Source organism: Peromyscus eremicus, chromosome 10 (genome assembly GCF_949786415.1).
Source record: "Peromyscus eremicus chromosome 10, PerEre_H2_v1, whole genome shotgun sequence".
Lineage (NCBI taxonomy): Eukaryota > Metazoa > Chordata > Mammalia > Rodentia > Cricetidae > Peromyscus > Peromyscus eremicus.
In genome coordinates, this window is record NC_081426.1 from 14,682,746 (window position 1) to 14,702,510 (window position 19,765).

At 39.3% G+C, this 19,765-nt stretch overlaps 1 protein-coding gene across 1 annotated transcript; it reads left to right on the plus strand.

The window, feature by feature from the left end:
• The first annotated feature begins 8,510 nt into the window (after positions 1-8,510).
• On the plus strand, positions 8,511-16,199 carry Sec61g (SEC61 translocon subunit gamma). Its single transcript, XM_059274994.1, has 4 exons — positions 8,511-8,624; positions 10,241-10,340; positions 11,933-12,035; positions 16,005-16,199. Exons 2-4 carry the CDS (start codon positions 10,247-10,249, stop codon positions 16,012-16,014), a joined length of 207 nt encoding a protein of 68 aa, XP_059130977.1. The 5' UTR covers positions 8,511-8,624; positions 10,241-10,246; the 3' UTR covers positions 16,015-16,199.
• The last annotated feature ends 3,566 nt before the right edge of the window (positions 16,200-19,765 follow it).

Here is a 19,765-nt window from a genome sequence, read left to right on the forward strand (position 1 = left end):
TTCCAATGTAATATTTTCTGTCCTGTTCATAACGATGTTTTCTAGGAGAGCCTGAAAGGAAGTGATGTGTGTGAAGCATGGATCCTAGTCTTTGGAAAAATAAATCTAGTTCTTGAAAATTATTATGGACTAGCCTTAATAATTAATCTTCCTCCCAGGGGCCCAGAAGAGAAGCTATAAACAGCGCAAATTATTTTCGGGAAAAGAATCTCAGCACACCAAGCTCTTAGTCCGTCTACTTTATTCCCCTGGGATAAAATTCTATCTAACAGCGTCAGTTCTAGTTCCTTTCTTACCTGATTTCTCTCTACATTTATGTGCTGTCCCCTCTAAGTTCTATCTTAATTCTCACATCTTAGTTCTGCCCCATCTTGGTCTCTCTCATCTCATTCTTACCCATCTAGTTCTTCCCCATCTGGCTCTTCCTCATCTTCCATCTCATTCTTCTAGTTCTCCATCTAGTTCTCCAGTCAAAATCCTCTCTCAGTCTCTGAGGTTTACAGTTATATACCCCTGCAATAGCAGTGCTCTAGCCAAAGCAAGGTCACCAGGCTTGAATTCCTACAGGGTCATAAAGGCAGACAAGTATTTCCCTCAGGCAGTGACCATCAGGCTTTCTTTTACAACCCAAAAGGGGAGTGGTAAGGAGGAGGTCAACTGAAAGCTAAAATCGGTTAATACATCAGAAAAAGGGAATTTGTGTGCTCAAACTACATTCCTAGAGGTGATTAGGTAAATGTTAGGAGTCTATAATGTTAGTATAAATACCACTAAGGTTGTATAAGAAAGGAGGGTCTGAGCTTAATTTACCTTATTTCAGGAGATCGTTTGGCCTTGGATGCTTGATAGGTATTTCAGATAAAATACACTGTTATGAGTTCTTGGAAGCATATATAGCATACAAGAAAATCATTGCAGGAATCAGCTAATAGATATACAAAAGCTAAAATATGACCAAGACTTCTTAAGCCATGGCTTGACCTTCGGAAAAGACCTTGACCTTTCCAAGTAGTAGTTTTTGTGATAGCAGCTGAATTCCATTACATTTTTCCGTGGCTTGTAGCATCTAGTCTTTTGCTATCAAATATGGCATGGTGCAGCTTTAAAATGTGCTTCATCCATTTGAGGGAGCTTCCTTTCACTACCACTTGAGGAAAACTTTGTCACAGATGCCGGTGAAACGATCAAATGCAGTTTTCCTTCATGTTCTGAAAAAGTTTAAAACCCTGCACTCCCTGCCTCTTTCTCTGTTAACAAGTTGACTGACTTTGCAAATATTAAGCCAATTTCTAAAAATTAAGCCATTTCTAAAAGTAGTGATTTCTCACAGACTCCTCCCTTTAGTTTTATTGATCTATATACTATCTATTTCAAGTGCTTGTACACATTCCCTATAAGTGTCTAAATGCTATATATTTTAGGAGTGTATGGCTTGTGGGCCATATGATTCCTATGGCAACATTCTGTGACAAGTGAGTAAATGGGATTATTATGTCCAGATAACACACGTCCATCATTTCAAAGAAGTCCTTCTTGATTATGGTAAGTTATGTTTATTATACATGGCTGGATTCTGTCAGCAGTTTAGGAATTTTTTGTGTCTAGGCTTATCTGGAAGATTGGAGATTAAGTTAATACTGACCTCAAGCACTGAGTTGGAAAGGGCTTCCTCGTCTTTGTTGTCTCTAAATTTGTGCATTTACTAGAATTTTTTTCCTGGTACTAACGAAAAGCAGTTCACTAGTCCAACATTTGGTTATATAGTTATAAATTATGACTTTAACTCCACGAATGTGCCCATAGTTATATAGTTTTTTTCATAGATATCTTTTAACCTAGTACTAGTGTACATCTGTTACAAAAATTGATTAGCCAACATTGATAAACTCTTAATTAACACACACAGTTCACATGAGGGTTCACCCTCTGTACAATTCCACCGGCTCTCACAGACACATCAGGTGCCACTTCTGCAACATCATGCACGCACACAGTTCAAACTGCACCGACAGTTTCCTGTGCTCTATTGCTCTCTCCTGTCTGCATCCAGGCTCCTGGCGACCAGCTGCTGCTCTTTTTCTGTTCTGTGTAGTTTTGGCTTTTGCAGGGTATCATATAACCGCAGAGTGTCATCTAATCCTACAGTACACAGCCTTCTCAGATTGGCTTCTCTCACTTAGCGATGTGAACTTAACTTCATGGTTTTTCATGGTGATCGGTAATCTCTTTGAAGATTATCTGGATGTGCCCAGCTTATTTAGTCATGCAGCTATTGAAGAATATTCTGTTTTTCTCTGTCATGACAATTATGAATAAAGCTATTGAAACAGCTATAGGTTTCTGTGTGAGACTAGAATTTTCTTTCATTGTGGTATAGTAGGAAGAACTGTTATGGTTGGTTTTTGTTAACCTTACACAAACCTAGATATATCTGAGAAGTGGGAACTACAATTAAGAACATGCTTCCATGTGATTGACCTGTGGGTAAGCTTGTGGGATATTTTCTTAAATAGTGATTGTTGGGGGAGGACCCAGCTGATTTTGGGTCCTAAGCATGTTTTAGGGTATATCAGAAAACATGGTGAGCAAGCCATGAGGATCAAGCCTGTAAGCAGCATTCCTCTGTGGCTTCTGCTTCATTTCCTGCCTGGGGTTTCTGCCCTGCTTGAGTTCCTGTTGAGGAATATTATTTTAAGGTGTGTTACTCTTGTTTATGTTGCATTTGTTTAACTCCGTGAAGCTACAATACTTTGCCTGTCTAGAACACCCGATGTTCTAATAAAGAGCTGAACAGCCAATTATGAGGCAAGAGAAAGGATAGGAGGGGTTGTCAGGCAGAGAGAATTAACAGAAGAAACAAGAGAGGATGGAGTAGGACTTCAGGGGCCAGCCACACAGCAAGCCACAGAGTAAGAAACAAAGAAAGGTATATAGGAATAGAAAAGGAAAAGCCCAGAGGCAATAGATAGACAGGATAAGTTAAGAAAAACTAGCTAGAAGCAAGCCAAGCTAAGGCCAGGCATTCATAATTAAAAAATAAGCCTCCTTGTGTGATTTATTTGGGAGCTGGGTGGTGCCCCTACCCCAAAGAGCAAAAAACGAACAACAACAAGTTCCATCAAGGATGGACTGTTACTTGAAAGTGGAAGATGAAATAAACCCATCTTACCCAAGCTGCTTTGGTCATGGTGTGAACACAGCAACAGAAACCTTAGTTAGGAGCTACTATACAAACCTGGTATAATGACTAAGAAAATAAATAGTATTCCATTGTACATTCGTATCATATTTTCCATCCATTCTTCTGTTGGTAGATATTTGGATGACTCCATATATTTGCTACCATAAGAAGGGCTGTATAACCATCAGAGTGCAGACTTTTCTTTGGACTATGGATATCTTTGTTAAGAAATTTCCAGTTTGTCTTCCATCATTTATGCTCCTACAAGCAGTAGTAGCAAGCTTCTTTAGCCTTGAATCCTTATTGAAACTTGATGTTCTCCATTTTTTTTTTACAGTCCTATTGCTGGGTATATACCCAGCAGAATTCCAAAGAAAAGTCTGCACTCCTATGCTTATACAGTAAAGCTATGGAGTCATCCACAGTATCCACCAACAGAAGAATGGATGTAAAATATGATATGATTGCTCAATGGAATACTATTCATTTTCTTAGTCATCCTATCAGGTTTGTATATTTTGATTTGGAATTTCCTAATGAAATATAATGTAAGCTTATTTTATGCTTACTTTCCATCTGTGGATTTTCTTTTGTGAGATGTCCAGAATTGTGTATATTTTCATTGGATTATTTTTCTAACTGTTGTTTGCTGAGTTCTTTGTATATCTTGAATACAAATCCATTACCAGGTATATATTTTGAAAATATTTTCCCTAGTCTAAGGAAAGATAACTTTCCTTTATTCACAGCTTTTCCATAAAGCTCTGGCTGGTCTGTAACTCACTATATAGATCAGGCTAGATTTGAACTTAAAGTGATCCAATTGTTTGAGTGCTGAGATTTAAGGCGTCTACCATGATGCCTAGCATAATTTTTAAACATGACTTCTTTTGAGTATTGAATACTTTATGTAAGTTAGCACAGCTATTATGGATAAACATTTGGAGCATCCTAAAATTTTTAAAATAGACCTTCCATATGATCTGTCAGTCCTATTACTGGGCATATACCCAAAGGAATTTCAAAGAGATATTTACACTCCTGTGTTTATACAGCCCTTCTTATAGCAAAAAAAAAAAAAAAAAAAAGAAAAAAGAAAAAAAGAAAAGAAAAAAGATAGAGTGTAGCTCCCACAACCCATGTATAAAGTAATCACTCAGATGCTTATATTACTTATAAACTGTATGGCTGTGGCAGGCTTCTTGTTATCTACTTCTTCTATCTTAAATTAACCCATTTCTATTAATCTATAAGTTGCCATGTGGTTCGTGGCTTACCAGTACCTTACATCTTGCTTGTCATGGCGGCAGCTAGCAGGTCTCTCCCTCTACCTTCCTGTTCCCTCAATTATCCTCTCTGTTAGTCCCGCCTATACTTCCTGCCTGGCTACTGGCCAATCAGTGTTTTATTTATTAACCAATCAGAGCAACACATTTGCCATACAGAACATCCCACAGCAATATAGAGTCATCTAACATATCGGCCAACAGAAGAATGAATGTAAAATGTGTATGTACAATGGAATACTATTCACCCCTAAAAGGATGAAATTCTAGGCCGGGTGGTGGTGGTGCATGCCTGTAATCCCGGCACTCAGGAGGCAGAGGCAGGTGGATCTCTGTGAGTTCGAGGCCAGCCTGGTCTACAGAGCTAGTCCAGGACAGGCTCCAAAGCTACAGAGAAACTCTGTCTCGAAAAACCAACCAACCAAACAACAACAACAAAAAAAGGACGAAATTCTATCACACGTGACAACACTGAAGCCCCTGGAGTGTGATAAGTTTAGTACAGTCTTGCATGTGGAATCTAGTAAAGCTGATCTCACTGAAGTCTGGTAAACTGATTACTAGAAGAGAAAAAATAAGATGTTGTCAAAGCATATAATATTAGGTAGGAAAGATTTTTTTTTTTAATGTGTCTTAGGATAGGGTATAGCTCAATGGCATAGTAATTGTCAAGTATGCACTAAGCTCTGGGTTCCATCCCTAGCACCACAAACAAGCAAGCAAGCAGCAACCACAACCACATAAATATAGGGGAAATGAGCAGAAGTAAACACAGGAAAACTCTCTCTCCTTCACAGTGTAATATACTACACAACCTACAGATCAGAAACAAGACATCATTTCAAAAGTCTCCTGTTAGGTCAGTAGCTCCTCAGCCAGAAATCACCAGTGAAACTCAGAGCAAGTGTGTGGATCACTGAAACCTGGGCAAGAGAATCTACCAGAACTGCTTAAGAGAAACTGACAGACACCGATCCATACAGCATTTCATGGGCTGAAAACCTAGTGAGAACCAACTGAAGTTTATAGAGGGAACTGTTACCCAGACACCAAGTACTGCTCACACAGGGTCCTGGGAAGTGCACACAGGGGCGGCATTCACAGCTGGAGCCCTCAGAGAACACACAGAGAAAGATCCCAGAAAGAAACAGGATGGTTCATTGTGGAGGAACTCTCAGGGTAACACGGAGCTGGGGAAGGTAACTCCTCGGAGCTGGGGGAGGAGTACTGTGACTCAAGATCGAATCCAGCAATCAAGCCAGTCACTGGTCACACCCCGTACCTCTACCTTGTTCTCTGTTTCTCTGCATTGATTTCCACTTCACTAATACTCAAGGTCAGTTTAGCAAGTGAGCTTGGATGTACTCTGTTCATGCCTGTATTGCTTTTCTTTTTTCTCTTTCCTTTTCCATTTTCCTTTTCCAAATCATAGACCAACCTGCTCTTCGGGGTTGCTATGGCTCCATTCCCTCAGACGTGTTATCTGACATCGTATTTTTAAGTAATATTTTTATGGATTCTTTGGGAATTCATACAATGTATTTATGTATTTTAATCATATAAACCCTCCTTCCCTCAACTCCTTCCACATCTACCTGCACCACCCTAATCTCCCTACCCATCCAACTTTGAGGATTTTGTTTGTTTGTTATGTCATACAGTCCAATTGTGTTGCCCAAGCACTCTTTTGAGTAAGGCCTGCCATTCATTGAATGTGATTGACCTACTAGGGCTCATAACACTGATACCATGTTTTTTATTGCTATCCTTTCAGCCTTTACTTTTACTCTCAAATCCCTTAAGTTCCCCGCTTTGCACCTACAGTTCCCTCTTCTACTTAAATCCCCCTAACTGTCCATCAATTCAATACGAACTTATCCTGATTTTCTTTTCCTTTCCACTTGTATGCACAAAGTTTATATATTACTACACATGGTGCTATCAACATCCCTTTACATCCTCAAATTATTGGCTTTGCCTTGAGTTCTTGCCGACTTCCTTCAGTGATGGACTATGTATGACCCAGGAATTGTAAGATGAAATAAGTACTTTCTTCTCCAAGCTGGTTTTGGGCATGGTCATGGTCTCTATCACAGCAATAGAGAGACCAACTAGGACAAAGTTTGTATCTGTTTGCCTGCTCATTATTCTCTTGCAGACCTCTGCTGTTTGTAGGGTTTTGGACTTGGTTATATTTTGGAATTTTATTTAAGAAAAAACCCTTTACAAATGTTTCTTCAATTTTCAGTAAATACTCAGAATTGGAATTGTGGAGATTCAGAGATTACTTTTATTACAAACTGCCATTTTTTTTTTTTTGTAAAAGGTGTTCTATACACTCCTATAATCATACATGAGGGTTATGATCGTCCTTTTCCCATTGCTGTGATAAAATACCCTGACAAAAGTGACATAAGGGAGAACGTTTATTCTGGCTCACAGTTTGAGAAGTTTATCCGACATGGTGGGGAAGGCCTAGCAGCAGGAGATTGACGAAGCTGGTCACATTATAGCCATCACCAGAAAGCAGAGAATTTAGAATACCAGTGCTCAACTAATTCCTCCTTTTTATACAGTTGGGAAGCCCAGCCATAGAATGGAGCCAGAGAGAGACAGGAACTGAGGGGGGAAGATCAAAGCTAACCTAATCTAGACAAGCCTTCACAGGCATGCCCAGAGGTTTGTCTCCTAGGTTATTTGAGATCATGCCAAGTTGGTAATAACCATGACAAAGTGGTTATATTTAACTGAACTGTCTCAGTCGTTTTAAAAATTATACTTCTTGTTTTACCCAGTTCCTCTACTCCTGAATCCTTATGGATTGCTTCTTTATTTCTTTTAATGTCATATTAATGCTGGGTTTGAATGTTTAACGTAATTTTTGTTTGTTTTTTTGAGACAGAATTTTATGTACCCCAGGCTGTCTTTCAACTCTTTATGTAGCTAAACATGGCCTTGAACATCTACTCATCTCCTGTTCTCAAGTGCTTGGATTATAGATGTGCGGTAATACTGGAGCAAGTATGAAAAACATAAGAATGTTATAACACAGTAGCTGCATTTACCCCTTCTATGTCCATATGTCTACTTATGACAGGATAATAGTTGTCATTTCTCAATATGTGGCTGCAAGCTCTGAATTAAAAAGAGAAACTTAGCTGGGCAGTGGTGGAGCATGCCTTTAATCCCAGCATGCAGGAGGCAGAGCCAGGCGAATCTCTGTGAGTTCAAGTTCAGTCTGGTCTACAAAATGAGTTCAAGGACAGGCTCCAAAGCTACACAGAGAAACCCTGTCTAAAAAAAAAAAAAAAAAAAAAAAAAAAGAGAGAGAGAGAGAGTCCAACGTGATACTTCATGTTATTCTGCAAACTGTATCTGTTGTAGCGACTGGCATGAAGTTTTTATAGGTCTTTCGAATACGTAATGGTAGAATTACGGATTTTGTTCCACGTGAAAGCAAAGTATTGCAATCACACTACTCGACTGCAGTATGTTGCACAAGAAATAAAGCAAAAACTCTTCAAAGCCCTTAGGTTGGCTCTTACCCTAATGATGGAGCAAACCAAGATTATCTGAGGAACACGTAATAACCAAAAGTATTGCACTCGGAGACTATTAGCACCTTCAATACATCTAAATCCTCATAGCCAAATGAGAAACTGCTAGGTAGACGACCTTAATTCCCGCTCTATTTCCATGACTAACAGCAGAAAGCCACTTTCCCAGAATGGAGATTATTCTGAATTCGGTCGTTCATACTAATGACGCTTGTTTCAGTTTTGATCAGTGACACTGTTTACATGCACAGCGGGGAGATTCAGAGCTGTAATGCAGACACTCATGAACTAGAGCTCATTTCATGGATTCGTGGATTTACGCTGAGGCTGGAGAGGCTGCTGGAGACGCGAGGCGAGTGTAGGGAAAGAGCCGGACAGGATCCACAGGTTCCGCAGGAGAGACGGGAGCCGCTCAGGTCCGCCTCCCTCCGGAAGCTGGGCGAGACACACGTAGCACCGCGCCGGCGCAGTGACGTCTCTGCATGACGAACCAGTGGAAAGTAGCAGCGGGCGGGCTGTGGATCACCAGCTTCCGGTTCCGTTGAGCTAACTCCTCTCCTAAGCTACGTGTCTCTGCCTTCGCAAACCACCATCCCGCAAGTAAGGATTTTCTCCTGGGTGGTTGGCGGGGAGAGCTGGTCGAGGGTCCAGGGAACTAAGGGGCGGCGGGATGGGCGGGTGGGGGCACGAGGGGACCGCGGACGAGAAGGGCCTGGGGATGCGAGGGGCTGGCGGAACGATCGGGGACTGGAACTGAGGGGGCTCGAGATGAGCAGGCCCGGGAACCAGGGAAACGAGCGGGCCGGGGGCGAAGGGGCCATGGAATGAGCGGGCCCGGGGGCGAGGGGACTGAGGGATGGGGGGACGGGGGATAGGGCGCCGTTGATGATCCTGGAGGACAGGAGCTGAGGATCAGGGACAGCTGCAGGATCGGGGTCAAGTCCGCTGGGCTGGGTCGCTGATGTCCCGGTGAAGTCCGCTGGGCTGGGTCGCTGATGTCCGGGTGGACAAAGAGCCATTCATCTTTGACGCGACCAAATCCAGGCACAGAATGTACCTACGTGGTCTCTGGTGGAAGTATCCAGTTAGAGGTTTCCAATAGTTCATGAACCCTCAGGGCTTAGCGTCCCGATCCAGGGGTTCAGCTTTCTCGCCGAGAATCCCCTGCCACCCCTGTTGGTGAACTCAGTCTCTTGCGGCTTCCAGAGCCTGATGCCCTGAACCTCTCAGTGTGCTTGTTTTGTGAAATTGTGTTCCTCCAAGTCTAACTGGTCAAGAGTCTGCATAAAGAGGTCCTAGTGAACTAGTGGCTCTCCTTTAACATCGAGTGCAGTGATTGGTCTAGTGTGGATTTTAGGGCCGTTGGATGTCAAGAACAACTAAGTGAAACTAAGAAAACAGGCATTTCTTTGCTTGTGTATCAAGCTATGGATAGATTCTTAATGTGTGCCTTAAATATTTCAGCTGTTGTCCACTGCTTATGACTTAGATAAGGAAACTGGGACTTAATGGGGTTTGTATTTTCATCTGACTTCTAGGAGCTGGAAATGAAGTACAAATGCCATGACTCTGTTACCAGTGGTTCTGAGTTGTCTTATAATTGAATAACATTTTTGTTAATTAATAGAGTTTCAAAAGAACCTCAAAATGTTCAAACCTAAACATTTAGCTAGAGGCTTTTCAGAATCTGGATCTTGCCAATGTTTGTTGTTTGGTAAGTTTGTTCATCAGACTGTCCATCCCATGAAATGTACTTTTACTTAGATATATTATATGGCCATGATTTCTAGCAAGTAGATTGGAGTACACTTTTGCATCTGTTTTTTGGCTCTTGCTGCACCATAATTGGAACTCGCTACAGAGGATACTAAGTTTTCAACAGTTTGAACTTTAAGAACATAGTTACTGAATCTAAACATTTGTTGGTTTCTTAGCAGGAATAGTGAGAAGAATGTAGTTGGTAGGAAAGTGACCCATTGTAGCTTAACCTTATAATAGAATTCTTTAATGAGTATGTGTGAACCTTTGCCATTGAGGATAACATTGGTAAGATCTGTGCTTGTTTATCTGTAGTCTTGTGTTTTCTTGAATATGATAAAAAATACATTTAATTTTTTAATACATTGCTCTACTTACCTCTGTATATAACTCAACAAGTCCTAATATTTGAAAGAATTCTACTGAATATGTTGTTTTCACTTTTATTTTGTAAACAGTCAGCCATGGATCAGGTAATGCAGTTTGTTGAGCCAAGTCGGCAGTTTGTGAAGGACTCAATTCGGCTGGTTAAGAGATGCACCAAACCCGATAGAAAAGGTAATAATATCTTACCAGGAAAGAAAACACTGTATTTGCATTTTCTAAGTCTTGTGTTAACACCTGCTGATTAATCTTTGCAGGGCTGGGAATCAATTCAGTGATAAAGTACCACTAAAAGGAGCATTGTGTTGATGTTACCGCCATTGCCCTTTCTTCCTTTATGTCCTTGGCAAGAACTGTTTAAAGTTTTGTTTTATCATACGAGATTATTAAGGGCTTTTCATCCATATCATATTTAAGTTAGTCATATTTTAGTATCTTCCATATTACCAGTGTGTGGAAACCTTTGGCATTGTCCCTGCTCTGCCCTCCAGTGAATAAAACTTTAACGTGAAGTTAATGGTATAGTTATTACAATCTAGAAAGTTTATTTTGCTTTCTCATGTCATAGCTAAAAAGGTATGCTAAAATTTGTCTACTGTAATTCATGAATTGACTGGGTTAGAATTTAAGTCTATAGTCTTATAATTGAGTAACATATTATCTTAGGGTTAGTATTGCTGTGATGATTACTATGACCAAAAGCTATCTGGGAAGGAAAGGGTTTATTTGGTTTACATATCTTGTTTTGAAGTCCATTGAAGGAAGCCAAGTAAGGAATTAGAACAGGGCAGGAACCTAGAGGCAGGAGCTGATGCATAGGCCTTAGAGGGGTGCTGCTTACTGGTTTGTTCCTCATGGGTTGTTCAGCCTACTTTCTTATAGAACCCAGGATCACCAGCCCGAGGGTATCCCCACCTACAGTGGACTAGGTCTTCCCCCATCAGTCATTAATGAAAATGCACTACAGGCTTGCCTGCCTACAACTGAATGTTACAGAGGCATTTTCTCAATTGGAGTTCCCTTCTCAGATGACTAGCTGTGTCAAGTTGACATGAAACTAGCTAACACACATCAAATACCTAAATAAATAATAGATACTGGATTACTTTCATGAAGCTTTGGATCTGTCAGGGAACGCCACCTAGTAATTGCAGTTACACATTTTGATTCTTGCTTTGGTAGCTGTGAAGGAAGATAATGAGGAGATCTGGTAGAATAGGAGAACTAGGTGAGGTGGTCAGGGAATGTGTCCTTAGATAGAATAGGTTTGAAATATACCAGAGTTGAAACCTTTTTGTAAAACTGCTCACCTTAATTTGAATTTTCAGTCTTGGCCTTTTACTTTATCATGGTATTAAAGACAACTAGCTGTTGACAATATACCCAAAGCTACGATCTTACTGTTATAATCAATATGTTACAGTGAAGAAAAAGACAGTATAGGGCAAAGCATTATGATGCTGACCTCAGTCCTTTCTTACTGTTTTTATTTTGGTCACTGAGAATAATAAATACTTTTGGTGTTTATTGATGGACTCGGGAGCATAGCATTTTTGTTTCTGTGTTTCCTTTAAATATCAACAAAGTACAGAATTTAAAAACCTCTAAGTCAAGTTTTGTACTATTATTACTCTCACTTTTTCTTCATTTTTAAAATTATGTATCTACCAATCAAAATGTATGCTGGTAACTTTATTAATATTAACTTTTCTTCATACTTTCAGTGACTGCCAAAAGTTAATACAAATTTTGTGTTTTAAATTCAGAATTCCAGAAGATTGCCATGGCCACAGCCATAGGATTTGCTATCATGGGATTCATTGGCTTCTTTGTGAAACTGATCCACATCCCTATTAATAACATTATTGTGTAAGTAACTTTATAAAATAGACTATCTAGCAATGACTGCAAATGAAAGCATTTGAGTGCAGATTAGCATTAGACCATTTTATCAATGTATAGATATGGCCCAAAGATATTTTAATAATGTACTGATATTGTGTCTCTAATAATACTTTCAAAATGCTTTTATATCTAATACAGTCTTTATAGCAACTCGTGAGGTACGACTGTTGTATTTAATAAAGTTTTCCAGTATCCAAGTCAATTAAAGGCACACTGTATCACTGCCAAGTATTCAGTGACAGACCAGACTCATGACAAATCCTGTTGTCTTTGATTCTTTTAAGGTGCAGAGAACCCATGCTTCATCTGAAAATTACTAATTTGGTAGAAATCTGACAGAACCAGATTGCCTACATTTTTTTTTTTTTTCCTTGTTGCTTAGTACCTGTCGTAACCTTGGACAATTGAATTAACCATTCAGTGTGAGGACAGTATTTCTTACTTGGATTACATTATAGTTAATGACTTTAAAAGTCATGTAAGACCTTAAGAAAAGCATCCAGTTGCTAATTGTTACTGAACCACTGGTGTTATTGGCTGGGTGTTTCTAACCTTTGGGTGTGTAACAAAGGAGAGAAGACTGGGAGAAAACATTCCACTCTGTTTTTTGCCGTATACTTTGCTTTTAAAATTCATTGTAGATCATTGGAACATATTGTGGCATAGAACAGTTAGAGAAATGCATATTTATTTACAAGTTGAGTTTAGTTGAAGGACTTGGTATGAGTTTCAGCACATACTCTAGACTTTTTTTTTTTTTTTTTTTTGGTTTTCCGAGACAGGGTTTCTCTGTGTAGCTTTGAGCCTTTCCTGGAACTCATTTTGTAGACCAGGCTGGCCTCGAACTCACAGAGATCCGCCTGGCTCTGCTTCCCAAGTGCTGGGATTAAAGACGTTGCGCCACCACTGCCCCGCTACTCTAGACTCTTTAAAATGTATTTTGTTTTTTTAATCATATGCATGTGTTGGAGTAAATACATATGAATGCAGTGCTCCTTGGTGGGGCCAGAAAGGGCATTGAATCCCCTGGAGCTGAAGTTACAAGCTATTGTGAGTTGCTTAGAGTGGTTGCTGGGAACTGAACCCCAGTCCTCTAAGAGAATACATGCTTTTAATGACGGAGCCAGCTCTCCTGCTTCTTCTATAGTCTATAATTTTGTAGTCATAATGTTTCAGCCTCCTCTCTGATTTGGAACTATAATACTGACTTTATGGGGTGGAAAAGTTCAAATCTATTTAGGAAAACTCCTTAATTATAAATCTCTTCAGTACTAGATATTTTACCACTCATATTGGTAGAATTGTTTTTTACAGGACATGTGACTAAATACATACTGTTACATGGCTTTAAACAAAAGAACACGTAGTGATACTTTTGGTTGATAAGGAGTTACAGGGTTCGGATGGACATGCTTGTGACAGGTCTAAAATCCTCCAACTTTGAGGTGGAATGTCAGGAGCAGGAATATCACTGCAAGTTCTGAGGCCAGCCTGGGCTATATAATGAAACCATGTGTCAAAAAACAGAGCAACGAAAAGCTTGAGGGAACCAAGTCATTGGCTGTCTTCTGTCCATTGGGAAACGCCATTTGTGTTACCAATAAGAAATGCCAGCTTTGCCGGGCGGTGGTGGCGCACGCCTTTAATCCCAGCACTCGGGAGGCAGAGCCAGGCGGATCTCTGTGAGTTCAAGGCCAGCCTGGACTACCAAGTGAGTTCCAGGAATGGCGCAAAGCTACACAGAGAAACCCTGTCTCGAAAAAACCACAAAAAAAAAAAAAAAAAAAAAAAAAAAGAAATGCCAGCTTTGGCATTGTGGAATCTTGGAGAGCCTTGTGAAGTAGAGACCTGGGTCTGTCTGTGGGCCCAGTTGTCCTCTTGGGAAAAGAAGTGCCACAGCTTCTCAAGGCCGTGTTTGTACTCCTCTCCCCTCACATCCCAGCTGAGGCCAGGGTCTTTCCTGTGTGAAGGTTCTTTGGTGACACAGTTTATTTTCTGTGATGATGTCCTTAACTTGCCATCCAGAACAACAAACAAAGTCTTGTTGATTTTTTTTTTTTTTGGATGTAGTTTTTTTCCTCTCAAACATTCACTTACTTAGCAAAATGCTTTTATCTTTCTTGACAGACTTCAGTGAACTTGAGTCATACTTTGATATGTGCGTCTGTCATATTAAGATTGGGAGTTTGGAGGAAGGCTTGTTGTCTGCCTGTATACTTTTTTCCCTCTTCTTGTCATTCCTTCCCCCAGAATGTTTTATTTCTAAACTATACTTATTTCAAAATAAACCTTTTCCACTATAGATAATCGAATTCTATTGAATCAAAACAATGATTTTTTTTTTGACACTGACTATTTTAGTTTATAGGAAAAAGAACTAGTGAATATTGTATCTCAGAAGCTTTTCTGTCATAGTCTTTTGGGCTGCTATAACAAAATGCTCAAGACTGGGTAATTTGGAGATAATAGAAATTTATTTCTTACTGAAATGTAAGTTTATAATGCTATAGTCAGTTCAGTATTGGATGAGGGCTTGACTTGGATCCTTACGTGCTGAGTTTTCACTTGGTAAAGGGGACAAAGGACAGTAAGCATTAGAGGCTGTGAGAAGAGAATTTTATAATGGTCCTAATCTTACAGAGAATACATAGTCATGTGCACACACGAAGATACAGGTTGGTACTTATGTAGGGGTTAAGAACACTGAATAAATATTAGTTCAATTAAGTCAATGACTTGAATTCTTCATCTTTTTCTAGTAAACATAAGGATGATGATAATAGCCTTTGCTGAGATTATCCTGTTTCTGTTTTTGTCAAATGTGAATCAACTCATTTAATCCTCAGGAAGAAACTGAGGCAGAGAGAGCATGAGTAATTTGAGTGGCTCACAAGTGCTAGAGCAACATAGGAAATGTTTTGGATGCTAGCTGCTTGGGAAGCTTTTTTTATAATTAAAGAATTACTTTGTTGTTTTACAAGTTATTTACTACTTAATGTTTTCCTCCCAAAGTGAAAGCCAAATAAAACAGTTGTTTTGGGTTTTTTTGGAGGGGGGACGGGAAGTACAGAACACACTTTTGTGTTACACTACAGTAGCTACAGAACTGAAAGGAATATTTAGATGCTTAGAATGATGTAAATCACTCAGAGAGGATGGCAGGAGAAATACACCCACAAACTTCTCACTAGATTGAATTTTTAATCCCATTTTTTTCCCCTCACGATAGATGTTTGGGCACGGTTTTTGTGTTTTTGTTTTGTTTTACAATTGTAGTCAAAATTAATGTATGTAGTACTGTAATTCAAAGGAGTTAAATAGACCATGTTGGTGATTAAGTTATTGCAATGCAACTTCATAACATCAAGTAGTAGTAAAATGTGTACTTGGGTATATAATGCTCATCTAGTAATGGAATTCTCTTTCTAGTTGGCATCTCAGTACTAAAATATTAATGTTATGCTTTTAAATTTAGGGGTCTTCTGTGGGAATGTTAGTCTTGTTTTCATTGTGCTTAAAGCAAACTCTTGGACCTTTCTGATGGAGTCTAGTGGGTGAGAACAGTGGTGCTTATCGGTAGTCTTTATTTTAAATCGGTTTGTTACTTGTATGTCATGTAGAAATGAAAAGCTTCTCTCTTGTGTAATTAATGCGTTTTGTTAGTTTCGAAAGACATGTCAGACTGTTCCAAAATGACATTTCCCACAGGAGCATAATAAGTGTTAAAATACATCTGCCCTGAAGCCACACCATCATTAAGGACCTCTCAGCTTCAGATTTTAATTTAGTGTTATTCTTTTAGACTGTCTTGGGATAAAGTGAGGTGATGTTCTCTTGAAACTGGGTTTGATTTCATGAAATCACAGCCTGTTGTATTTCAAATGATTATTATTATACTCTGCTTAAAAGTGGCCATTTTTCTTTCTTTTTCAGGGGTGGCTGAGTGCTTTCTCTTCGTGGGAACTAGTGTACAAATGAGAGTGTGAGCTCATGAAGTAAAAAGTTGCCTGTATACTTTGTGTTTTTCTTTCCTCCTCCCCAAGAGGTTTTCTATTTCTAAATTAAAATAATTGCAAAATAAACATTTTTTTCCATAACAGACATTGATTACATTTCAGTGACAGATTATCCTGGATTTCATTTTCTTGACTCTTTTTGATTGAAGAAAAAATTATGATAACCACAGAAGCATTGTAAATTCAGATGCTTTTTTTCCTTAGACTGTTTGGGCTGTAACAAAATGCCCAAAGCTGGGTAGTTCGTAGGTAATAGATTCATTTTCACATTCTGGAGGCTGTGGAGTCCAAGTGTAGCAGTGCCAGCAGATGCAGGTGCTGCTGAGAACCTGGTCTTGGTGCTTCAGAGCATGGCCTGTGGTACTCAGGGTGGCTGAAGGACAAACAGCTGTGTGAAGAGCCTTTAATAGTGGCCACAGTCCCACCTATAGAGAGGACACTTTGTGAGCTAATCACCTCCTGCAGAAATGACCTTAGTACTATGGATTGGAGATTAAATTTCCATGTTAATTTTGGATTCATATGATTCTGAGGTGAAGTTCCTTTCCCAGTATGTGCTAACTGGTCACACTTCCACAAATACTGACATTCTGAATTTATGAATTTTCTGAATTCTGTTTTTAGCTACTCACCTGCACACATGGTTAAACACTGATTGGTAGTTACTAAGGTAGCAGATATTTTACATGTCTTTGTTTTATATTGTTAATATCATGGCACATACTGGGTAACTTATTAAAAACTATTAGAATTCAATGGCTGGGTATTTCAGTGTTCAGTCCCAGCATCTAGCAAGGGTCTTGTTGGGACCCCATCCTATGGAGTGACTGAGAGAGCAGGAAGTGGTAGACTGGCACCCTCAAGCTATTTTGTAATTATTGCTCAATCCATTTATGAAAATGAAGACGTCATGATTTAAACTCCTGCCACTGAGCCTTGCCACTCAACACTGCTGCATTGGGGATTAAGCTTTTAACATGTTTTCTGGGAACACATTCAAGCCATAGGAAATAGCTCAATCCTTCCTTTTTGGATCCTTTATTTATTTTCATTGTGATTGTAACTGATAATCTCATTTAGAAGTGTTCATGGTGTTTGAGTCTTGAATAATGTTACCCTTAGAAATGAAAATGCAGCAAATCATTGGTTGTCCCCAAACTGCAGGATACCATAAAGTACGTTTTAAAAACAGTTTCTTAGAGGCTAAGAAAAATATGTGGGTAAAAGTGTATATTTACATGTATATCTGTATATGTTTACACATGTATGTATATCTGCACTTAAGGGTTTATACATTTTAAACATGTGAATGTAATGTTGGAGAATAGAATTGAATGAGTATTAATTTTCTTATTATTACAGGAGAAATGTAATATATTGGACTGAGTGATGAGTTTGATTTCCGACACACAAATGGAGTAACGTGAATATTTTGTGTGTATATTCGTAAATTCAATGAAGGCTGACCAAGAACTCTCAAAAGTAGAGAATAATCTTCATAAGCAGCAGTTGGCTTGCTTAAATAGGGAAGAATAGATTCGTTTTATTAACCTGGTATATGTGAGACCTGCTGGAATTTGCGTTGTGAAATGGCACAACTTTATGTATCCCTTAGACAGTTTTTCAAAGGCAGCGTATCTGTTTGATCGTGGCATTTGTACTCTGTTGTTAACTGTTCCCTCTCCCACTGTCTCCCCGTCTTGCTTGTCTCCTTCCCTCCCGCAGCCCCCACTTTCTGCAGTGCTTCCCGTCTCGTGTATTCTCTCACCCTCTCCTTCATCCCTCCTCTAAATTTCTAACTCTCTCATGGCCCCCTTTCAAGTTTTGTGATTTACATGCACACACAAATTAAAATCTAGAGTCTGTATGAGAGAAGATGTGATAGTTGACTTTCTGGGTTTGGCTTATTTCACTTAACATCTTTAATAATCACTCTTTTGCGAGGCACTAGGGAAACTGTTTGAATTTCTCTTTCTTCTACTCATTTACTTGTTCTGATGCATTTTCTACCATCTTGCCTGAATATTTTATTTTTTTGCTATCTACAAAAAGGTAGAAGATAGGCACTTTGACTGATTTACTCCGTTATCAAGGTGTCTGTAGAGTGGTGTCTGCACATTGTAGCCACCTAGTAAACATTTTTTAATGGAATGAAATTGAAATTTAGTTATTCCTTATAAAGGTACTGTATTAATTAAGCTTCTATAAAGTAACAGAAATTATAGAATGACTATATGGGGATGTATATATACATATACATACACATATGCATATATGTGTATATATATATATACATACATACATACATACATACATACATACATAGGGGATTTGTTAGAATGACTTACAAGCTGTGGTTGTTAATCCAACAATGGCTGCCTATGAATGGAAGGTCTAAGAATCCACTAGTTGTTCAGTCCACAAGGCTGTATGTCTCAGCTGGTCTGCAGTATACACCAGAATCCTGAAGAAGTTGGCTCTAATGCCAGTGAAGAAATGGACTTGATAGTCAGGCAAAAGCAAGCAAAGAGCCAAAACCTTCCTTCTTCCATGTCCTTAGATAGGCTTCTAGCAGAAGCTGTGGCAGAGGTAGAGATGGGTCTTCCCAGCTCAAAAAATCTGGATTAGAAGTAGATCTCCCCACTTAAATCAAGCAAAACTCCCTCACAGTTGTAACCTAATTCCAGATGTAGTCAAGTTGACAGCCAACATGATTATTTATATGAAACATGATTATTTAGGCCACTGGCCTATTACAGTATCAGAAAGGAAATCTTCATCTTTTCTGGCCATAATCTAGTTTCAGAAAAGTACCAGACACTTAGTAACATGGTTTGGGTTCTCACACTTCTTAGCTTTGCTGGGCTTTTAGCTTTCTGTGCCTTCTCCCTGCTTCAGTGACAGTCCTTCATTGATGAAGAATATAACAGTCTGTTTCAGACAAAGTGCACTTATCATGGTTTCTGGGCTGTGTGTAATGACGACTCTTTCTCCTTTAAGGATGACTCTTGCCTGCTTGGGCTGCATACACAGAAGTGTCTTCCTCCTTTCTCTTCTGGCAGTTTCACTGTCTTGGATCTTACATCAAAGGCTGAGGTTCCTGTAGAATTGAATTTTGTATAGGATGAGAGAGGGGTTCTTGTTTCATTCTTCAGCCAAGTTTTGTCAGAAACATTTGTAGAGGAATCTTTTTCCCCTGTGGTACTTGTTTTTGGAATATTTGTCAGTAATTGAGAGGCTGTAACTTTAGGTTTGTTTCTGGGCTCTATATTCTACTGCATTGGTCTATATGATTGTTTTTGTTTCATACCATGCTGGTTTTGGTACTAGGGCTCTGTAGTATATTGTAAAATCAACTATGATACCTCTTACAGTTAGCCTCCCACCCCCAAGGATTATTTTGGCTATTTGGGGGTATATTTTCATTTCTTTTATATTTCTGTGATAAAACACCATGACCAAGGCAATTTATAAAAGATAGAGTTTAATTGGTCGTATTGTTCCCGAGGTTAGAATTTATGATGGCAGAATGAAGGCATAACTGTAGGTGATGGGAGCAGTAGCTGGGAGCTCACAGCTTACACATGGAGGAGGGAGAAAGCACACCTAAAGCTCAGCTGCTTTGGCACACCTCCAACAAGGCCACACCTAATCTTTCCCAGATTGCTCTCACAAGTG

Bases quoted from the DNA above. Each gene is read 5' to 3' on its own strand.
- Sec61g (XM_059274994.1), top strand. From the start codon at position 10,247: ATGGATCAGGTAATGCAGTTTGTTGAGCCAAGTCGGCAGTTTGTGAAG. The intron at 10,341-11,932 runs GTAATAATATCT...TTTTAAATTCAG, and splicing joins CACCAAACCCGATAGAAAAG to AATTCCAGAAGATTGCCATG.